Here is a 21448-nt window from a genome sequence, read left to right as displayed (position 1 = left end):
GGACACTGCAAAGGCAGTTCTAAGAGGGAAATTTATAGCGCTGCAAGCCTTCCTCAGGAGAACGGAAAGAGAGGAAGTTAGCAACTTAATGGGACATCTCAAGCAACTGGAAAAGGAAGAACACTCCAACCCCAAACCCAGTAGAAGAAAAGAAACAACCAAAATCAGAGCAGAACTAAATGAAATTGAAAACAAAAGAACAATACAACAGATCAATAAATCAAAAAGCTGGTTTTTTGAAAAGGTCAACAAAATAGATAAACCATTGGCCAACCTAATCAGGAAAAAATGAGTAAAATCTCTAATCTCATCAATCAGAAATGACAAAGATGAAATAACAACAGATTCCTCAAACATCCAAAAAATCCTTAATGAATATTACAAGAAACTTTACTCTCAGAAATATGAAAATCTAAAGGAAATGAACCGATACTTGGAAGCTCGTCACCTTCCAAGACTTAACCAGAATCAAGTGGAAATGTTGAACAGGCCCATATCAAGTTCGGAAATAACATCAACCATTCAAAACCTCCCCAAAAAGAAAAGTCCGGGACCAGATGGTTTCACATCAGAATTCTACCACACCTTTAAAGAGGAATTAGTACCTATATTACTCAACCTGTTCCAAAAGGTAGAAAAAGAAGGAAGACTCCCCAACACGTTCTATGAAGCAAACATCACCCTGATCCCCAAACCAGGAAAAGACCCAACAAGAAAAGAAAATTATTGACCAATATCACTAATGAATATAGACGCAAAAATATTCAACAAAATCCTAACAAACAGAATCCAGCAACATATCAAACAAATCATACATCATGATCAAGTTGACTTTATCCCAGGGTGTCAAGGCTGGTTCAATATACGTAAATCTATAAATGTAATTCAACACATAAAGTAAAAAACAAAGATCATATGATTCTCTCAATCAATGCAGAAAAAGCTTTTGATAACATCCAACATCCCTTCATGATCAGAACACTTAAGAAAATCGGTATAGAAGGGACATTTCTTAAACTGATAGAGGCCATCTACAGCAAACTGACAGCCAATATCAGATTGAACCGAGTTAAATTGGAATCATTTCCACTCAGATCAAGAACCAGACAAGGCTGCCCATTGTCTCCATTGCTTTTTAACATTGTAATGGAAGTTTTAGCCACCGCAATTAGGGAATAAAAGGCAATCAAGGGCATCCACATAGGGTCAGGAGAGATCAAACTTTCGCTCTTCACAGATGATATGATTGTATATCTGGAAAACACTAGGGACTCTACTACAAAACTCTTAGAATTGATCAAGGAATACAGCAAAGTCTCAGGTTACAAAATCAGCATTCATAAATTGGTATCCTTTATATATACCAACAATAGTCAAGCTGAAAAGACAATTAAGGACTCTATCCCATTCACAGTAATGCCAAAGAAGATGAAATATTTGGGAGTTTATCTAACAAAGGATGTGAAAGATCTATATAAAGAGAACTATGAAACTCTAAGAAAAGAGACAGCCGAGAATGTTAATAAATGGAAAAACATACCATGCTCATGGCTGGGAAGAATCAACATTGTTAAAATGTCCATACTACCCAAAGCAATATATAACTTCAACGCAATCCCTATTAAAGTTCCAGTGTCATACTTTAAAGATCTTGAAAAAACAATACTTCGTTTTATATGGAATCAGAAAAAACCTCGAATGGCCAAGACATTACTCAAAAATAAAAACAAAACAGGTGGAATTATGCTACCAGACCTCAGACTATACTACAAATTGATAGTGATCAAAACAGCATGGTATTGGCACAAAAACAGAGAAGTAGATGTCTGTAACAGAATAGAGAACCAAGAGATGAACCCAGCTACTTACCGTTATTTAATCTTTGACAAGCCAATTAAAAACATCCAGCAGGGAAAAGATTCCCTATTTAACAAATGGTGCTGGGTGAACTGGCTGGCAACCTGTAGAAGACTGAAACTGGATCCACACCTTTCACCACTAACCAAGATAGACTCTTACTGGATTAAAGACCTAAACTTAAGACATGAAACTATAAAAATACTAGAAGAGAGTGCAGGGAAAACCCTTGAAGAAATTGGGTTGGGTGAGTTTTTTATGAGAAGTTTGCCCCCCACCCCCCCAGGTGATTGAAGCAGCTTCAAAAATACCCTTTTGGGACTTGATCAAACTAAAAAGCTTCTGCACAGCCAAGAACACAGTAAGTAAAGCAAGCAAACAGCCCACAGAATGGGAGAAGATATTTGATGGTTATGTCTCTGACAAAGGTTTAATAACCAGAATCCACAGGGAACTCAAATGCATTAGCAAGAAAAGAACAAGGAATACCATCACAGGCTGTGCAAGAGACTTGAAAAGAAACTTCTCCGAAGAAGACAGGCGAGCGGCCTTCAGACATATGAAAAAATGCTCATCATCTTTAATTATCAGAGAAATGCAAATCAAAACTACTTTGAGATATCATCTAACTCCAGTGAGACTAGCCTATATCACAAAATCTCAAGACCAGAGATATTGGCGCGGATGTTGAGAAAAGGGAACACTTTTGCACTGCTGGTGGGAATGCAAACTAATACATTCCTTTTGGAAAGATATATGGAGAACACTTAGAGATCTAAAAATAGATCTGCCATTCAATCCTGTAATTCCTCTGCTGGGCATATACCCAGAAGACCAAAAACCACATCATAACAAAGATATTTGTACCAGAATCTTTATTGCAGCCTATTCATAATTGCTAAGTCATGGAAAAAACCCAAGTGCCCATCGATCCATGAATGGATTAACAAATTGTGGTATATGTACACCATGGAATACTATGCAGCCTTGAAGAAAGATGGAGACTTTACCTCTTTCATGTTTACATGGATAGAGCTGGAACATATTCTTCTCAGTAAAGTGTCTCAAGAATGGAAGAAAAAATATCCAATGTATTCACCCCTACTATGAAACTAACTTAGGACCTTCACATGAAAGCTATAACCAAGTTACACCCTAAGAACAGGGGGAAAGCACGGGGAGGGGGGGGAGGTGGGTAGAGGGAGGGGGATTGAAAGGATCACACCTGTGGTGCATCTTACAAGGGTACATGTGAGCCTTGGCAAATGTAGAATGTTAATGTCTTGGCAAAGTAACTAAGAAAATGCCAGGAGGGCCATGTCAACTAATGAGATAAAAATGTGTCAAATATTCTATGAACCAAGTGTATGGTGCCCCATGATCATATTGATGTAGACGCTATGATTTAATTAAAAAAAAAAAAAACCTTAGAATTGGGTTGATGTGCCCTGCGGCCTATGTTCTGAGCCAGGCGAGGCCACCTGATCCCTCACGGGACCCACTCCCATCCTCCCTGCTCCAAGAAGGCCCCCCGCATCTCCCCACCTTCTAGGGCATAATCTGGGCTCAGCTTCCACCCCTTCCCATCTATTGCTCTTCCCTCCTGGCTTCACACTGTCCTCAAATTTCCAGGCAGTCTCCCGTACGGAGACCTCGGCATTTGCTGTTCCACGGTGTTTGGGTTGCTTTCCCTCAGAGCTCAGGCCTCTCCAAGACACGTTATCGGTTCAGACTTCCAATGCCTGCTCATATGCTTCCTCATCTTTAAAACATGGTTATTTAAATATCAAATGAGGAAATGTTCAGGAAGGCTAGTAGGTGGCCGCATGCAGCTCTTGGCTGGTGCTGGGGACGCAGGAGGACACGCAGATGTGACTCTGGCCCTTGTGGAGTTTACGTTGGAAGGAAAGATGGATATTGAATAAGTAACTGTACTTAATGTACCACAGAAGCGTTGAGTCTAGGTTCATAAGAGCCTAACACTGAGGACGAATGCAGGGCAGGGCGGGGGGGTGGGGTGTGGGGAGGGGACAGCAAATGTGCTGACACAGGGGCGGGACCAGGGGAGCAGAGGGGGACTTTCTGGGCAGAAGTGTTTGGGCCACTGCTGCCAAGCGCCTGTCCAGCCCTCCATGCTTCGTGGGCTCTGCACAAGGCAATGGTGGTCATGAGATGAACACCACTGGACCCTTGGACAGGCGCTGCTCACTCCAAGGCAGAGCTGGGGGTTCCAGGGTGGAGGAGATGGGGCATATGAGAGACAGGGTAAAGCACAGCTCCACGGGTCTCAACTGCTGTACTGCAGGAACTAGGAAGGCGGTGGATAGGGAGGACTTTTTGTGTTTTGTTTTTGGGTGGGAATCAAGAACTCAGATGTGGAGAAGCTGAGGCCGAAGCTGAGGTGCTGTGAGCCATCTGAGAAGTGCAGCAGATGCCCCTGCTCTGGAGACATATCTCGGAGGACATTTACAACCCTGCAATGGGATGAAACATAGAGGGAGGAGCGCAGACGCAAAAGGGGAGGGCCAGTCAGGGAGAAGAGGGGAACCAGCCAAGAAGCCTGACAGGGAGAGAGAAGTAGGAGGGTGGGCTGGCCTCTCCAAGCTGCACACAGAGGTCTGTCCAGGGGAAAAGGTAATCAACTGTGCAAATGCTGCTGGCAGGTGAAGGAACCAGAGGCCTGAGAAATAACCACAGAATTTAGCAAGCTGGAAGTCACCATGACCTTGGCAAGGGGCTTCAGGGAGTGAGCGTAGCTGGACAGAGTTAGACAGAAGGGGGGACATTTCACGGGTAGACAACTCTGCAAGCTCACAAGGGAAACAGAAGCCAGGCAGGACCCAGCAGGAGACGTGGACTTGAGGTAAGCCCACGTCCAGGGGTAGAAATCAGAGCACTATGTGCTTCATCTAGTACAGGGCAAGAAATGAACATTTAGGGGAGACAGGAGGGTTTTGCTGCAAGTAAGGGAGTTCACCTGCTGTTTCTTTACACTGCGTGCAGACAGGAGGCAGGTGTCTGTGGTTCGGGTTCCAGGTGGGCATGGGCTGAGCACTTGGCAGTGCAGACACCAGTGATGGGCTGGTGGGAGCACTGGTAAGTATCTTCTGGTACTTCAGCTGAGAAAGAGGATGAGGAGGAAGTCTGGAGGGTTGAGAAGAGATTATGAGGTTTGAAACTGGGAATGGAAAAGAATAAACAGACCAGGAGAACCCCAGAAGATGGGTAAATAACAGTAACCAAAATGCCTCATCACAGTGGCTGCCCCCTATCATGGGATCCCAGAAAGACACTTGAAGGGTTTCAAGAGGTTGACAAGTACAATGTGGTTATTATAACAGGTGTAAGAACTTATATCAGTGAAGCAAGTGTACAGAGAGGCTGTGCCCTGGCCAACTTCTGGCAGTGCCCGACTCTTCGAGGGGGAGGTCAGGGTCAGCCTGTGGATGTCCTCGGTTCCATTATATTTGACAAACCTCTTTGGCTTGTCACAGAGATTGTAAGAACATGAGAGGGAAGTCCACAGGGGCTTAGGTTATTAGAGAATTTACAGGCTGTTACACCAATTCTTTTCAGAAAACATAGATTAACAAAATTAGGCCTATGGTATTAAAAAAAGGGGGAGGGTCACTCTAACCCAAGACATTTTCTACTGATAAATAAAGTGTATTAGTTCCAGACTATTAACCCCAATATTAAACTCAAGACACATTTGTTAACTTTAGTGGCTAATGTTTCCTAAAAAAATCAAATCTCTTTCTCTGAAAAGAATTATAACATTTTCTTTGCCACTTGGGTACTTGTTACTTTGACACGGGCATTATGAGAATAAGGCAGCTAAATAAAGGATTTAAAGAATATGAAGGTGGTACAGTCACGCTGGTGGGATTCCCGCCTCTGTCACCAAGAAACAGTCCCATAGACAGGTCGCTCGCTTCCCCGCTCCCCCCTGGGCGCAGCAGTCTGCCTGGTACATTGTGGGCACCCAGAAAAGTCTTACCGCATGAATGAATGTTCTAATCATTTCTAAAGCTCACCCCAGCTCTACAACATGAGATAATCCTATGAATTTGTAGTCATCTCTTCCCAGATCTTAACACATTGACTTGCAGTACAAGAAGATAAGTGAGCTCTCCATAGTATTCATCAAAACCAGTTTCAAAGCTTAGTTACATGTTGCAAAGTTACTTTATTCACTTTATGCTGTTGTATCTTCAGGGAGCAAGAAGAAAGGGGATGGTTAGGAAAAGAAACAAGTAAAAGAAAAGTAGCAAGGAAGCTGAGAGTAACATAAGGGGGAAGCCGTTAGGCTCCAGCACACTCCGAATAGAGCCTGGTCTCTGGGGAGGCCTGGCCGTCTTGTCACCTCACAGCAACACTTCACATCCCATGTGCACATGCACAGAGCAAGGACTGCCCCAAGAAAGCCTCCAGGCACCAAAAGCACGTCCACCTAGAGCTGCAGGTGGTCTTTCTGCACAGATTCAACCTGCACTGGCCACTTTCTGCTGAGCTCATGGCCACGTCTCAATTCCTTGGATTAATCCCCAACTTTATGTATGGGGTGGTGGGTTTCCTCTGGCCCAAGAGCCAGTGCATCTCGGGGCTGGTTACACCCTTCTGTGGAGGGACTGTGCCCATCAGTCAAACTCCTTCCACCACTGATGGGCACAGGGTCTCACAAAAACTATGTGCCCCCCCCCCTTACACTTTGCAATTCTAGCACAGAGGACCCTGGCTGGCGCCAAGCCCGAGACCACGGGGGCCTAATACAAAACACAACCTGCACTAGTCGGGCATCTCCTGGGGTCTCCACAGCCGTCCTCCTCCCTGAGAACCCTGTAGCTCTGGGCCGGTGCCCTGATTGCAGCCCCTTGTCCATCTCTAGGCTCTGCCTCTCTCCCAGCTTTTGTTTTGCTTTGTTTTTCTTTCCCTTTTTCATTCCTAGCTATGGTCTCTCAGGTTACTCTTGGTCATCCCAACCAGGGGGTTATCACAGACTAACACTTTTAGCCTTTTATTTTTCCAGGAGTCTATTTTCTGCCTTCTCTAAAAAAGTCCTAACGATCTGTGTAGACTGAGTCTATCTACTGTCTGTGAAATGCCTTCTCAGGAAGAATTGGACAATCACATTCCCGTTCTCGGCATCTGGGTCAGGATTCCCATTGGCCATTCACTGTTTCATCTCCAGAACGTGACTTTGAGTTCCCTACGGAGAATAATCATGTTTTGTTCCCAGTCAGCCCCCAAATAAAAGGTGAAATCAATTCCTCCATCAAACAACAAGATGTTGGCTGTCTATCTTTTTGGAATTTTTGCCCTCCGTCACTACTCACAGTATGCTACTCCCATCATTCCCAATTTATATAAAATATATTTCATCTACTTCCTCCAGTTTTGAAGAAACTACCATAAAGGTCGGAAATTAACGCTGAAGCCCCAGCAGAGGATGCGAGAGAAGTGACTGCTTTAAGCAGTACGCTGATGGTAAAGAGTCATTAACCCATTTTGGAGAGTTTGTGAAGCATGAAAAGTATTTTATAAGCAGTTTGACAGCAATAAATACAATGATACCATGTCAAAAGAAGACAGTGGGAAGGGCACTGATGGGGGGTCAGGAGACAGGCTTCTAGCCACAGCTGCACCACTAACTGGCTCTGTGACCTCAGAAAAGTCACTTAACCTCTCTGGAGCTCATTTATTAAGAAAGCAAGGATTTGAACTCGACCTCGAGCATCTCTCTACAAAGCTTCTCTGACCTGAGAATAAATTTTCAAGCGCATTCCACTGAAACAAAGACTAAAGGTAAACAACAGTGATGGAGGTGACCCGAGAGGTGCTGGCGAGGGAGTCAGGGGGCCAAGGGAGCAGTCGTCAGTGTCTTTCCTCTCTGTACTCCGATCATTTCCCATCCAAGGAGAGGACGTAGGTTATGTTGTGAACCAAAACAGGCATTAGGAACACATGCCTCTGCCCTTGATAATTTTTCCATTGTGTTAAAAATAAACAAACAAAAAATAGATTTAATCCAGGTTAAAGTTCAAGAGGAAAAATGAATTTCTCCACATGTGTGCACAGGGCCCCACTGTTCATTTGGTACTATTCTAAAAGAATCCTTTGAGCTACTTTTGGCTCCTCTATCTGGTGGGAAGAGAAAGCAAGAGCACGGACGGGAACAAAGACCACGGAGAAGGAGGGGGCTCAGCTGTGCCTCCACCGTCCCTGTTGCTTAGCAACCTCTCACATCGCCCTCTGAGAAATAACGTCTCCGGGAAGTGACACGGAGGAAGGTCCTCGGCAGACCCCATTGCCCGCGAAGCGAATGCTGAGCTGATGTCTGTAAGGCAGCAATGTCACCACATCCATGCGCTCTTAGAATGGTAATCTGACGATTCCCAGGGAAGACTCTGGGTATCCCCGTCCACAGCCACAGAGCATCGGAGAGGCAAACTCCAGAACCCCAGCTATCTAAAGCAGCAGGGAGTGGGGAGCCATGTCTCACATGCAGGAAGGACTCGGCACTCACCGCTTATCCACTTAGCCTCAGGGTCATGAATCTTGAAATCTTCACTGAAGAGATCTTCCACAGTGACCTTCTTCTTTTGAGACAGACTATTATCTTCCACTAGAAAAAAAACAAAGCAAATAGTTAAACGTTATTTTCAATTGATAAAAGCAGAGGACCACAAACACTCTAATTGCCGTTAAAAACAGTGCAGATGGCAAAACATACAATGCGTACAAGTGAATAGGGAAGTCAAGGCAATCTTGCTTTTTGTTTTTAATTAAACTATCACAAACGATGGTAAGGAGATGAAGGTTCTGTAATGGAAGCAACGCCAAAAATATATTACTGGGTTCTGATCAAGCTAAAAAGCTTCTGCACAGCTAAGGACATTGCAGCTAACACAGACAGACAGCCTTCGGGATCGGAGAAGATTTTTTCAGGTTATGATTCAACAAAGGTCTGATAACTAGGATCTACAGAGAACTCAGATTAATCAATAAGAAAAAAACAAACAACCCCTCTTTTTTGTGGGCAAGAAACTTCAACAAAAACTTCTCTGAAGATGACAGGCGAATGGCCAAGAAACACATGAAAAAATGTTCATCATCTTTAATTAGCTGGGAAATAGAAATCAAAACCACTCTGAGATATCATCTGACCCCAGCGAGAATGGCCCACGTCAGAAAGTCCCAAACTGCAGTTGCTGGTGTGAATGTGGAAAGAAGGGAACTCTTCTACCCTGCTGGTGGGACTGCAAACCAATACAGCCTTTATGGGAAGAAGTATGGAGAATCCTTAAAGAATTAAAAGTTGACCTTTCATTTGACCCTGCAATCCCATTACTAGGTATCTACCCAGAAGAACAGAAATAATTTTATCACAAAGTCTTTTGCACCAGAATGTTTATTGCAGCTCAATTCATAATTGCCAAGTCGTGGAGGCAGCCTAAATGCCCATCAATCCTAGAATGCACTAATAAATTGTGGTATACGTATACTATGGAATACTATTTATCCATAAAAAAGATGGAGACTTTACATCTTTTATGTTTACCTGGATGGAGTTGAAATATATTCTACTTAGTAAAGTAGAATTGCAAGAATGGAAAAAAATATATCCAATGTAGTCAATACTATTATGAAACCGATACATAAACATACATGCAGACAAATAATAACACACAAATATAGTCTAGCAAGAAGGAGGGGAGAAGCAGGAGGAGGAGGGAAAGGGACGGGGGCAACTGATGGGAGGCGGGAGGGCATTTGATGGGATCTTGCCTAGTGTGCACAATACAAGGATACATTTCAAAATAACTAGGAATAAATTATAAATGTCTTTTTATTTATTTATTTTTTTGTGAGACAGAGTCTCACTTTGTCACCCTCCATAGAGCACCATGGGGTCATAGCTCACAGCAACCTCAAACTCATGTTCTTAAGTGATGCTCTTGCCTCAGCCTCCGGAGTAGCTGGGACTACAGGTGCCCACCACACCGCCCAGCTATGTTTTTAGAGACAGAGTCTTGCTCTGGCTCAGGCTGGTCTTGAACTCCTGAGCTCAAGCAATCTACCTGCCTTGGCCTTCCAGAGTGCTAGGATTACAGGCATGAGCCACCATGCCCAGCCCATAAATTGTAAGTGTCTTACCATATAAAATAAGGAAGTGAGGTGATAGTTATGTTAATCAGTTTAAGCATTCCACATTGTATATCAAATCATCACATTGTACCCCACAAATGTATACAGTTATGATTTAATAAAAATTCAATTAAAAGATGAAGATTCAGTAAAATGTCATTATTCCCCCTCCCCATACTTGCAGCACATAAACGATAGTTATTCCTTAGGCATAAAGGTGACTAATCATTTCAAGATTGATTTGTGAGCAGAGAGGAAGGTACCGATGTCCAGCTGGGTCTCAGTGGTGTCCTGTAATCCTCCATTTAGCATCCATCAAATGCACTGATGATAGGGAGCATGTTGGGGCTGGGGATTCACGGACATATAAAATCCTCCCTAGGTATTTGTTCTCCACAAGCCTCGCTTGTCCCTGGATGTCTGTGGGCTGTGGCCAGTTCTTGTTCAGACACGATCACATTCCAAATACCTGTGTACAAAATTACCAGGTCTGTGCCCAGGAGGCATTAAACATTCAGCTTGAGAGGGGATGTTTACTTAATGATACTAGTGACTAAGACTTAAAAACTACAGCAGCTTTTATCCTATTTCCAGAAATCAAAGCTTCTGGGGTTTTAGCCACCCACCAGAAGAGGCTCTCTCTGTTAGAAGCACAAACAGTCATTTGTCTACTTTGAAAAGACAAAGAACTGTCCAGATGTGTGACCTGTGAGCAATCCAGGCCAGTAGATAAGCACACAGGCAGTCCCTTACACCACCCTCACTCTTTACGTTAACTTAACTATTTCTGATGAACATCATCTACCAAGAATGCTCAGGTGCATCTCTGCCCCCTTTTTAAGAGGATTGAAGACTCTCAATTCTCATTTGTTCAGCATCCTGTTGGGCTGCTATGCACAGCAGTCTCAGCACTAGTGAAGGTGCACCCCACATTAAGGGGGTCCAGGGTGAGCTCTAGAGAAGGCACACCCCACATTAAGGGGGTCCAGGGTGAGTGCTAGAGAAGGCGCACCCCACATTAAGGGGGTCCAGTGAGCGCTAGTGAAGGTGCACCCCACATTAAGGGGGTCCAGGGTGAGTGCTAGTGAAGGCGCACCCCACATTAAGGGGGTCCAGGGTGAGCTCTAGAGAAGGCGCACCCCACATTAAGGGGGTCCAGGGTGAGTGCTAGTGAAGGTGCACCACACATTAAAGGGGTCCAGGGTGAGTGCTAATGAAGGCGCACCCCACATTAAGGGGGTCCAGGGTGAGTGCTAGTGAAGGCGCGCCCCACATTAAGGGGGTCCAGGGTGAGCTCTAGTGAAGGCGCACCCCACATTAAGGGGGTCCAGGGTGAGCTCTAGTGAAGGCGCACCCCACATTAAGGGGGTCCAGGGTGAGCGCCAGTGAAGGCGCACCCCACATTAAGCGGGTCCACGGTGAGCGCCAGTGAAGGCGCACCCCACATTAAGGGGGTCCAGGGTGAGCGCCAGTGAAGGCGCACCCCACATTAAGGGGGTCCAGGGTGAGCGCCAGTGAAGGCGCACCCCACATTAAGGGGGTCCAGGGTGAGCGCCAGTGAAGGCGCACCCCACATTAAGGGGGTCCAGTGAGCGCCAGTGAAGGCTCACCCCACATTAAGGGGGTCCAGTGAGCGCCAGTGAAGGCGCACCCCACATTAAGGGGGTCCAGGGTGAGCGCTAGTGAAGGCGCACCCCACATTAAGGGGGTCCAGGGTGAGTGCTAGTGAAGGCGCACCCCACATTAAAGGGGTCCAGGGTGAGCGCTAATGAAGGTGTACCCCACATTAAGGGGGTCCAGGTGAGTGCTGGTGAAAGTGCACCCCACATTAGGGGGGTCCAGCTTGTTGTGTTTCAGCAATTTGATGTCTGTTTCTCTGCAATTTCTAGCCGTTAACTTCTTAGGCTATTATTGTGGTAAACCTCAACAGTACCATTTGCCTAAAAGTCTGTGGCAGTTGAGGAAAACAGCAAGAAACACTGTTAGATTACATCATGAAATTGGAATAAATAATTTCTAAGTGAAATCCCCAGTTTCTTCTGGAACTCTAGCTCACAGATTTTATTACATCACTTTTTGTTTCTTCCTCTTGGTCTCTGGGTTAATAGACTGGCGAAGTTGTTGGAAAAGTCCTGTGCTCTGCCCTTGTGCATTGAATAGGATTGATGAGCTTAAGTAAGTCCTTTGAAAAGTATGGATCAATGAGATTCAAAGACAAGACTGTGTGTGGAGCTATCCCAGGTGCTGAACACAACCTCTTAAACCAAGACAAGTTCTTTTCTCAAACAAAGTCCTGTGCATGCTTGAAGCAGCCCCAGAAAAAGACACAGAGCTTTAAACATGACCCATTTCCATACACCAGACAATGAGCAAGAATTTAAAAAATCACCAGACATTGGTCTAATAAAGTTATGCCAAACTGTGATAAGTACATGGCCAGAAAATAAATAATTGTATTAAAATTTAATCTGATTAAACATCACTGCTAGGGTGATTCTAGCTTCATATTTTGAGGTGTCCTTGTGCCTAATAGGGAAAGAATTAAGACTGCCATATGAACAAGTTTTGGCTATAAAATATGGAAAGACAATTTATTCACTTTCTGAAAAGTTTTCCTTTTATAAATGTATTTTGTTTTTTAAAACCATTATTTGGTTTTAAGATATCAAAGTGCTCCATTCAAGCCAGGGAACTTGGCTTGGGCAATAATTACCTCCAGGTCACCTTAAAAGGCTCCCTGGTGGCCTCCCTAGACCTAGACGGCTCATTCACACACTCAACTACCACCTCACTAATTCACTGACCTACAGCTGGATTCATCCCCCAACGCATTCGAGAAGACAAGTGACTTCCACGTTTCACAAACCGTGCTGAGCCCAGAAGAATCAAAACTCAAAGACCTTACATACAACTGTAACAAGCTCACAGAGCTGCAACAGCTGAAGTCAAATGAGTAACTGGACACAGTGTCCATGGGCTGAGAGCAGCAGTACCCGTCATGCTGACATCTGAGGGGACCACGGAGTAAGAAAGTGGGAGAAATTCTGGAAAGACTTTCTTGAGGAAAGATCCTGCCAGCCAAGATAAAAGCAAAGGAAGAACATCCCAGCTAGGAAGGACTGCAAGGGCACGCAGGTGTTGGCGGGTGTAGTGTTCTCAGGGAACTGTGGGTGTGTTGGTGTGAACAGGAAATAGCTGGAGAGGAAGGTAGAGTCTCTCATTATATCTGATATTCTGAAATTCTATTAGGAAAATGTCCGCTGGTGGATTTTCTTTAAAAACCCTGCCTAATAGGCAGTAGTATTTTCCGATTAAGAGTTACCTTTTTTCATATCAAGAGCATGATCAGCAACGATCTCATTCACATTCATCCTCCTTCCAGAATCCCTCCTGGGCCACGCGGGAGCTTCTGGGCGGCTACATACCTCTTGGGTACGTGTTTCCACCTTTTTACTTCCTTGGGAGCATTTGCATGATTTCTGCAGTTCAATCTCTGCTTATCGATGTTTACTTCTGTATGTCTAGATTGTTCTTTCTTCCAGTTACTAATTGTTTTTAATTTAAAATAATATTTTCATTTCTAATATTCCTAAAAAGATCTTTTGTCAAGATTGCCTACTCTTATTTTATAGATTCAAGCTTCTTTATCACATTGATAATTCCCTTAAAAACCTAAAATGCCATTTTCTGTTTTATATATTGATCTAAATTTCTTTGGATTTTCAGTTTTCATGAGTAAGTGGTTGGTTTCTGCTTTATAAGGCTGATGTTTTCTACAGATGCCTGTGTTTCTTGGTTGTTAGCCTCTGGTTCACAATGTTCTGGGTCCTGAGTGATTCCTGACCAGGTAGTCTCAAGAATGTCCCAGGAAGTTTTAAGACTAGGTCATGGCTCTCAATTAGGACTTAGATGGCTATTTGGGCTGGAACCCTTTGACCCAAAGGGGTCATGTGATATGAGGCCTTTTGACCATGCCCCCAGGTCAAGGCAGGGGCAGCTGTCCAGCCTCTGGCCTCTCTTGAACACCTGCACTCCAGCCTCTGCTACTATACCTGCTTTCAGCCTCTGTGTCTGGAAGGTAACAGAAATTTGGCCTTTGTCCTGCTGAGGACATCTTTCCCTTCCAGACACTTTTTTTTTTTTTTATTAAATCATAACTGTATACATTGATATGATCATGGGGCATCATACACTCGTTTCATAAACCATTTGACACATTTTTATCACAGTGGTTAACATAGCCTTTCCGGCGTTATCTCAGTTACTGTGCCAAAACATTTACATTCTACATTTACCAAGTTTCGCAAATACCCCTGTAAGATGCACCACAGGTGTGATCCCACCGATCCCCCTCCCTCTACCCACCACCCCCCTTCCCACTTCCCCCTATTGTTAAGTTGTAGCTGGGTTATAGCTTTCATGTGAGAGTCCCAAATTAGTTTCATAGTAGGGCTGAGTACATTGGGTACTTTTTCTTCCATTCTTGGGATACTTTACTAAGAAGAATATGTTCCAGCTCCATCCATGTAAACATGAAAGAGGTAAAGTCTCCATCTTTCTTTAAGGCTGCATAGTATTCCATGGTATACATATACCACAATTTATTAATCCATTCGTGGATCGATGGGCACTTGGGCTTTTTCCATGACTTAGCTATTATGAATTGGGCTGCAATAAACATTCTGGTACAAATATCTTTGTTATGTTGTGATTTTTGGTCTTCTGGGTATATGCCCAGCAGAGGAATTACAGGATTGAATCCTTCCAGACACTTGAAGAACCCCTGCTCTTGTTTTTGAGTGCAGCCATGTTCATTATTATTTTTCTATCACTTATATGTGCTTGCAATCAAAAGGGCAAGATTTCTGTGCTCCATCTTCCATCATTAACTGGAAGTCAACATAAAGTTGTAGATTCAAAAAGAGGCCAGTGGCATTCATAGGTTGGACTTCAACCTGAAGGCGATTCAAGGATCATTGAGAAAGTTTCATACAACTATTTAGTTAGATGTATTATAGAAAACCACACAGCACTTCTAACTAACTTGGCCCCTTGCTTAGCTCACCAGCTTGTAAAGGCATGCTGCCATCGACAATGGTGCTGTTACTCTTCATACAAATTTCTCAGGCTATCTTTCCTTCTTAAGATATTTGTTAAATAGGTGTATTGTTAAATAGTAAAATTATCAGAGTATTTTAGAATTCCTTCCCTAGAGATTTTTAAAACTAGAAAACTAAAAACAAATGCCATCACCCAGCACAGCTTCTCAAGGGGCTACAGTCACTATGAGTGGAGGTAGCTACTGAAAAACCAATTTGGTAACAGAGAAAATTTATCCAGATGAGTCAGGTTTGGCTTTTTTGAGCAACTGGAATAACTGACAATTCCTGAGTGCTTTGAGGTCTTCAGAGCACAACGATGTCCATTATCTCTGACTGTTAACAAAGGGGAAGGCAGGGCTAAGCCACGAGAAGTTAAAGGTGCACTCCCAAGGCGTGAGGGGGCTAGACGGCAGAGACCTAGTACCTGGTGTTCCCGAAACTCAAGGGACACAGCGTCCATGATGGGTTTGTCAGAGAGGGCTTCACAGGGTGGGCAGAACCCCAGGCTGAGGCTCAGAGTGAACTGCACTTTATGTGTATTTAAAATAATTTGTACGCTATTTCTACCTAAAATGATAATAGGATTGATCCCTTACAAACACTTCAAAAAACATTTGGAAATCAAAGAATCTGTCCATTTTTCATGTCTGTACTGTGCATTCACAGGTTCCAATGAGACCAGTTTTGCTAAAATAAACTATTTCGGCCTCTTCCATTAATAATGAAACTAATGTGGACGCTGCTTTTAAAAAGGAAAAGACTCAGTGAGAAAAGAGGAAACGCTTCTTTTAGTTCTGCCAGCATGGTTACTGAGTGCCTTGTGTCAGAAACCATTACATACTCCAACCAAGACTTCCAATTAGCTGGATCCCTCCCTCCCGCCTCGCCTCTACTCATTCCTTTCTTTCCCCTTGCTTCCTTGTTTCCTTCCCTTCCTTGCTTCCTTCCTAAGAAGTGCAGTCATGACATCTGTTGTGAACACTTCTCATATTTCCTTGGTAGATTCTTACCACAATGAAAGAATAAATTTATGCCATGCTATCCTATCAACAGATTAGAAACAAAGAAATTTAAAACCAGGTAGCATGTCTGCAAATCCCTGTATGAACCTTGGGGATTTTCACCTCGTCTTGAGTTAAACTGTCCTGCTGTGGCAGACTGTTCGCCCCATGAATCCTCAGATCAGAACCGAGAAGGCAACATCTCGTACACAGACAAAACCTCCAAAGTCAGGAGCAGCAGCTGTGAATTAGGGGAGCATGCTCTTCCTTTACAAAGAGATGGACTCCAAAATACGTCAAAATAGATTTCTCTGAAGAAACCTCTCTGGAATCATCCGTCCCTGAGTGTAAGACACTGAATAACTATGGTTAGAGTAAGGACGATGTGAAACCACCTCACCTGACCGACGCTGGAGGACCTATAGGGAAATACACAGGCCCCATCTCTTTGGAATGTCTCTTTTCTCCACTTGCCCTAATTTGATCGTGTCTTCTCTTCGGCTACCAAGGCTATCACTGAGCTGGTTATCTGCTTCCAAGTCCATTTCTCATACCAGCTTCATGTTTCCCTTTTCTTTTTAAGACAGGAATTGTGACTTCATCTCTCTGAGGGCTCTGGGACATAGTAGATGTTCAATCAATTTCCTTTGCATGAAGACAGCATTGAAAAAAAATCTATTCTTTGGCTTTTATTTTTGCTATCTTTTTGTACTGAAGTTTTTGTGTTACTGAAGTATATTATTTATGGTTATGTCCAACATTTATGTCTATGACAAATCCCACAGATACTGACTTATCTTAAATGCTTTTTCTTAGTAATTCATGTCTTCAAAACTACCTCAGAAAACTAGTAGTATTACATCAAAATTAGTCACATGATACTTTTTATTTAAGGGCTAGAAACCAAGTCTTTGTCATTATCCAACACAGCTTATAAATTAATAAATGATAGTTGTGCTTTCTTCTAAGCTTCTAAATAAAATGTATCAAAGGTACCATTCCCTCCCTCATGTTCTTATTCTACTCCTTTAGATCAAGGAAATAAATTAAAATCTTAAAATATTTTTACCAATCTGTTTGCCTTAGTGAGTTATAACCATTGTGCAGTTGTGAATTCACATAACAAAACGTACAGGGGTGATATGTTTACCTACCCATTTCATTCTCCTATGGGGATATATTTATTAGAGAGAAAATTCACACCCTGTAATATATGGCCTCTTAAAATGTACAACTCAACGGTTTTAGTATGTTCACTGATCCAAGTTTAGAAGATTTCCATTACCCCCCAAACAAATTCCGTAATCGTTAGCAGTCACTCTCCCCCCATCCTCAGCCCTGGGCAACCGAAACTCAACTTTCCATCTCTAAACAGTTTGCTATTCTGAGCATTTTGAAATCATATGTGTTCTTTTGCAACTGGCTTATTTCACTTGGCAAAACGTTTTCAGGTTGTAATGTGTATAGAATGTTCCAGAACGTCTTCCCTTTTTTATGGATGATAAAAATTCCAAGCTAATGAGGTCGGGCATCTCTCCATGCACTTATCGGTAGCTATTGGTATATCTTCTTTGGAGAAACGTCCCATCTTACTCAGATTGTAAAAGATGCTGAAATTAAGAGATTCACTATCGGGAGAGAAAAAGCTTAAAATGTGACTGAACAACCTTTGGCTAATAACTTGGAAAGATAAAAAGTTCAGAGTGTTCAGTCAGATCAACTGTGTCAATCACAGATCCCATCTCAGCAGAAGCCAAGCATAGAGTTTGGGGTATCTAGAAAAATCTTAGCATTTTTTGGTTTTCGGTCTAATGAAATGAATCCCCATGGCATACATAGGAGATCCACAGGTTCTTAAGATTTTTTTTTTTTTTCTGTAAAAACACTGCCAGCTTGGACGGGAGGGGACAGAGCAAATCTGATACCAAAGAAGGCTGTTGGCCCCCCACACTTGTCAGGCAGGAAACATGCTTATGACCCTCAGCCACACACTCACGCTGCCGTTTGTGAAGAAGGACAACTTCCAGAGGGCAGATGTGAGAGCCCCATGTTGTTGCTCCCAAGCCTAGAATATGAATAGAGTTTCCCCAACTGAATTTAGGAATTGCTTGGAACTGGTAACCTCTTGTTCCTTCCATTTTCTCCCTTTTTAATGTCTATACTTATCATCCTCTGCCTGTCTTATCACTGTATTTTAGAAGATGACATTTATTTCTTTAGTTTCACAGATCTATGATAGACATGAACTGTGCTCCAGGATGGAGCATGCACAGAATCTCAGCCATAACTCACTTAGAAAATTTACATCAGAGGTGTCCAACCTGCAGCCTGTGGGCCACGTGCTGACTTTGTGAGGACTTTTTTGCTTACCTATAAAATTGGATGTCATGGATAGTTTGCACGGATGTTTCTTTTTGCTAATGAGTTTTCCTTAGTGTTTTGTGTTTTGGACCATGGTTGACTGTGGCCTAAGAAAACTCTTGTTTTTCTAATGTGCAGCAACAAAACAAGCAAAAGTCTGGATAATCCCAGAATAAGATATGGAAATAATGAGCAGATGAAGGCTTGGACTTGGAATTGATGCTGTAATGGGCTGAGCTTTCAGGTGGCCTTGGGGTGGAAGGAATGTACATCACATGTGGAGTGGATGTGAACATTTGGGTCCAGAGGGTGGTCTGTGTCATGTGAGACAGCACCCCCTAAGATGTCCATGTGCATCAGGATTATGGACTGAATTATGCTCACCTCAAAATTCATATACCAAAGACCTAATTCCCAATGTGATTGTATTTAGAGACAGGATATTTCAGGAAGAAATTAAAGTTAAATGAGATCAGAAGGAAAGCTCTCCCCTTCTTTCTCAATGCACACACACAGGTACACACATGAGAGCATGGCAAGAAAGACGTGGTCTCACACCACAGAGAGACCGCAGTAGAAATCAGTCCTGCTGCTGCCTTGACCCTGAATTTCCAGTCTCCTTAACTAAGCAAATAACACTCTGTTGTCTAAACTGCTCAGGTTGCATATTTTGTTACAGCAGCTCCAGGTGACTAATACAACCTGTACTTTCAAATTTTCAATTTTCAAAATTTCCATTTCCAACTTTTTGTTGCATAATATTGCAGTTAATATTTGTATATAGACCTTGTATTCTGTAAACTTTTTATATAGTAGCTCCCTACCCCTTATCCATAGTTTTTTACCATAGTTTCAGTGACCCACAGTCAACCATGGTCCAAAAATATTTTAAAGGGGGAAGACAGACCACATTCACATAACTTTCATTACAATATACTGTTAGAATTGTTCTATTTTATTATTATTTGTTTTTGTTAATCTCTTATTGTGCCTAATTTATAAACTAAATTTTATCATAGGTATGTGTTTATAAGAAAAAACATAAGATATATCAGGTTCTGTATTATCTCCAGCTTCAGGCATCAACTAGGGGTCTTGGAACGTATCCACTGTGGACAGGACAGGGTGCACACATATGCCCTATTATCACATTCTTTGTAGGCATTTATAATGTCTTGATAAAAAGTTTTACTTATTCATTTCAAGTAGAAATAATCCAATACAACTACAAAGAAAACCCAGTTTAAGAAAGTCACAGTACAAATAACAATAAACCAATTGTAGCTATTGATGAATTTTTAAGAAATGAGAGTCCACCTGACCTAAACGCCTCTCTACACAAACTGTTTAGAGAGGATCACAGTTTGTTTTCTCTCTCACCATGGCTTCATCCACATTTTCAGATTCTACTATAAGAATATGTAAGTATAAAATTGTGAATGTTTTGATTGTGTTTTCTACTGGGAATAAAATAATGTCTTTTGCAGCAATTTGGATGGAAGTGGAGACCACTGCCCTAAGTGAAGTATCCCAGGAATGAAAAAAAAAACACCACATATTCTCATTTATAAGTAGGAGCTAAATGAGGGGTAGCTATGGTCATGAAGTGGGATGATGGACATTGAAAACCAAGAAGGAGGATGGGTCGAGGGTGAGGGATAAATATCTACCTATGAGGTACAACATATTCCATTCTGGTGACAGGTGCCCTGAAGGCGCTGACTTCACCACGATGCAGCTCATCCATGTAACAAAAAGCACTTGTACCCATAAATCTATTGAAATAAAAAGTAAACTTATTATCTAATGGGAAATTTTATTAAAGTGAAAAGGAAATTGCAAATATTACCCAAAGCTGAGATAAAGAGTAGGGAGGTGGGCAGAGGGACGATGGGGGAGCCTTTGAGGCAAGCCCACTTCCCACCTGATCCAGTGAGAAGTCAACAGGTATACACAACATCAATGGAACAAGACTTTAACACCTAAAGAAATGTTCATGTTTTCATGAAATCAACCTAGAGAATTTTAAATAATGTTACAGGTTTTATAACTCAGGGTAAGGAAAAGGAAGTAAGGGGAAATATAAACAAGCACAACTTTTGATCTCCACACTTGGACACTGACAATTAGCACAATATGAGTAAGTACACGAACAGACACCAGAAGTCGTGAAATCAGAAATCGTGAAACGTAATGACACTAGGGATGAGCAATAGCATTGACTACGTGAGAAAAGGGTGGTGATGATGATGACAATTGTTAATTAAAGAGCTTTGCACTGTTTAGTTTTTCTATTTACACATATATTACTTGCTCGATAACATTGGTGGATAACAGAGTGAGATTCTGTCTCAAAAGAAAAAAAAGTCACAAGAATTAAGTCAGTGCTGGAGATAGGAAATGCCTCTTGCTCTCAAATTTTGAAAAACATCAACGTACACCTTAATGTAAATGAATTGCTGTTTCTCTCTTGGTGGTAAAGATGAGGAAGAACCACATTTTGAAGCTAAGTGGCATCTCCTCGAGAGCTGAGGGAGGACCCCACGGTCAGCGTGGAGGCAGGAGCGGGCAGGGACACACAGTGCCCTCCCTCACTGTCTGGGGCACAGCCTTCACACTGCCAGCACCTGCCCTGGGTCTCATCTCCCGACAGCATGAGACGCCTGTGAGATGCGGGCACTGTAAAACTGCCAGCACATTTACTTCCCTTCGTCCTGGTTTGTCTTGGCTCTATAATAAAGGACGCAGACCTGAGGGCAACAACAGAAACGTATTCTCTTCCATTTCTGGATTCCGGGAGTCCGGAATCACTTTCACGAGGCCAACATCAAAGTGTCAGCAGGGCTGCACACCCCAGAGGTTCAAAGGAAGGTTCTTCCTCACCTCTTCCAGCTTCTGGGGCTGCTGGCACTCTTTGGCTCAGGGCCGCATCACCCCAACCTCTGCCTCTGTGATCTCATTGCCAGCCTCTCTTTGGTC

General features: G+C 42.8%; 1 protein-coding gene across 5 annotated transcripts in view; it reads right to left on the bottom strand.

The window, feature by feature from the left end:
- The window catches only part of DPP6 (dipeptidyl peptidase like 6), a 910604-nt gene that overhangs the window by 369555 nt on the left and 519601 nt on the right, over positions 1 to 21448 (bottom strand). For all 5 annotated transcript variants that reach the window (XM_053608766.1, XM_053608764.1, XM_053608762.1 and 2 more), the window contains exon 3: positions 8384 to 8482. In XM_053608766.1, coding sequence (XP_053464741.1) covers positions 8384 to 8482 — 99 coding nt within the window. The remainder of the gene's footprint in view (positions 1 to 8383; positions 8483 to 21448) is intronic.

The sequence above is a fragment of the Nycticebus coucang genome, chromosome 11 (assembly GCF_027406575.1).
Source record: "Nycticebus coucang isolate mNycCou1 chromosome 11, mNycCou1.pri, whole genome shotgun sequence".
Classification (NCBI taxonomy): Eukaryota; Metazoa; Chordata; class Mammalia; order Primates; family Lorisidae; genus Nycticebus; species Nycticebus coucang.
Note: the sequence above shows the minus strand (reverse complement) of the source record. Positions and strands in the feature narration are given on the sequence as shown.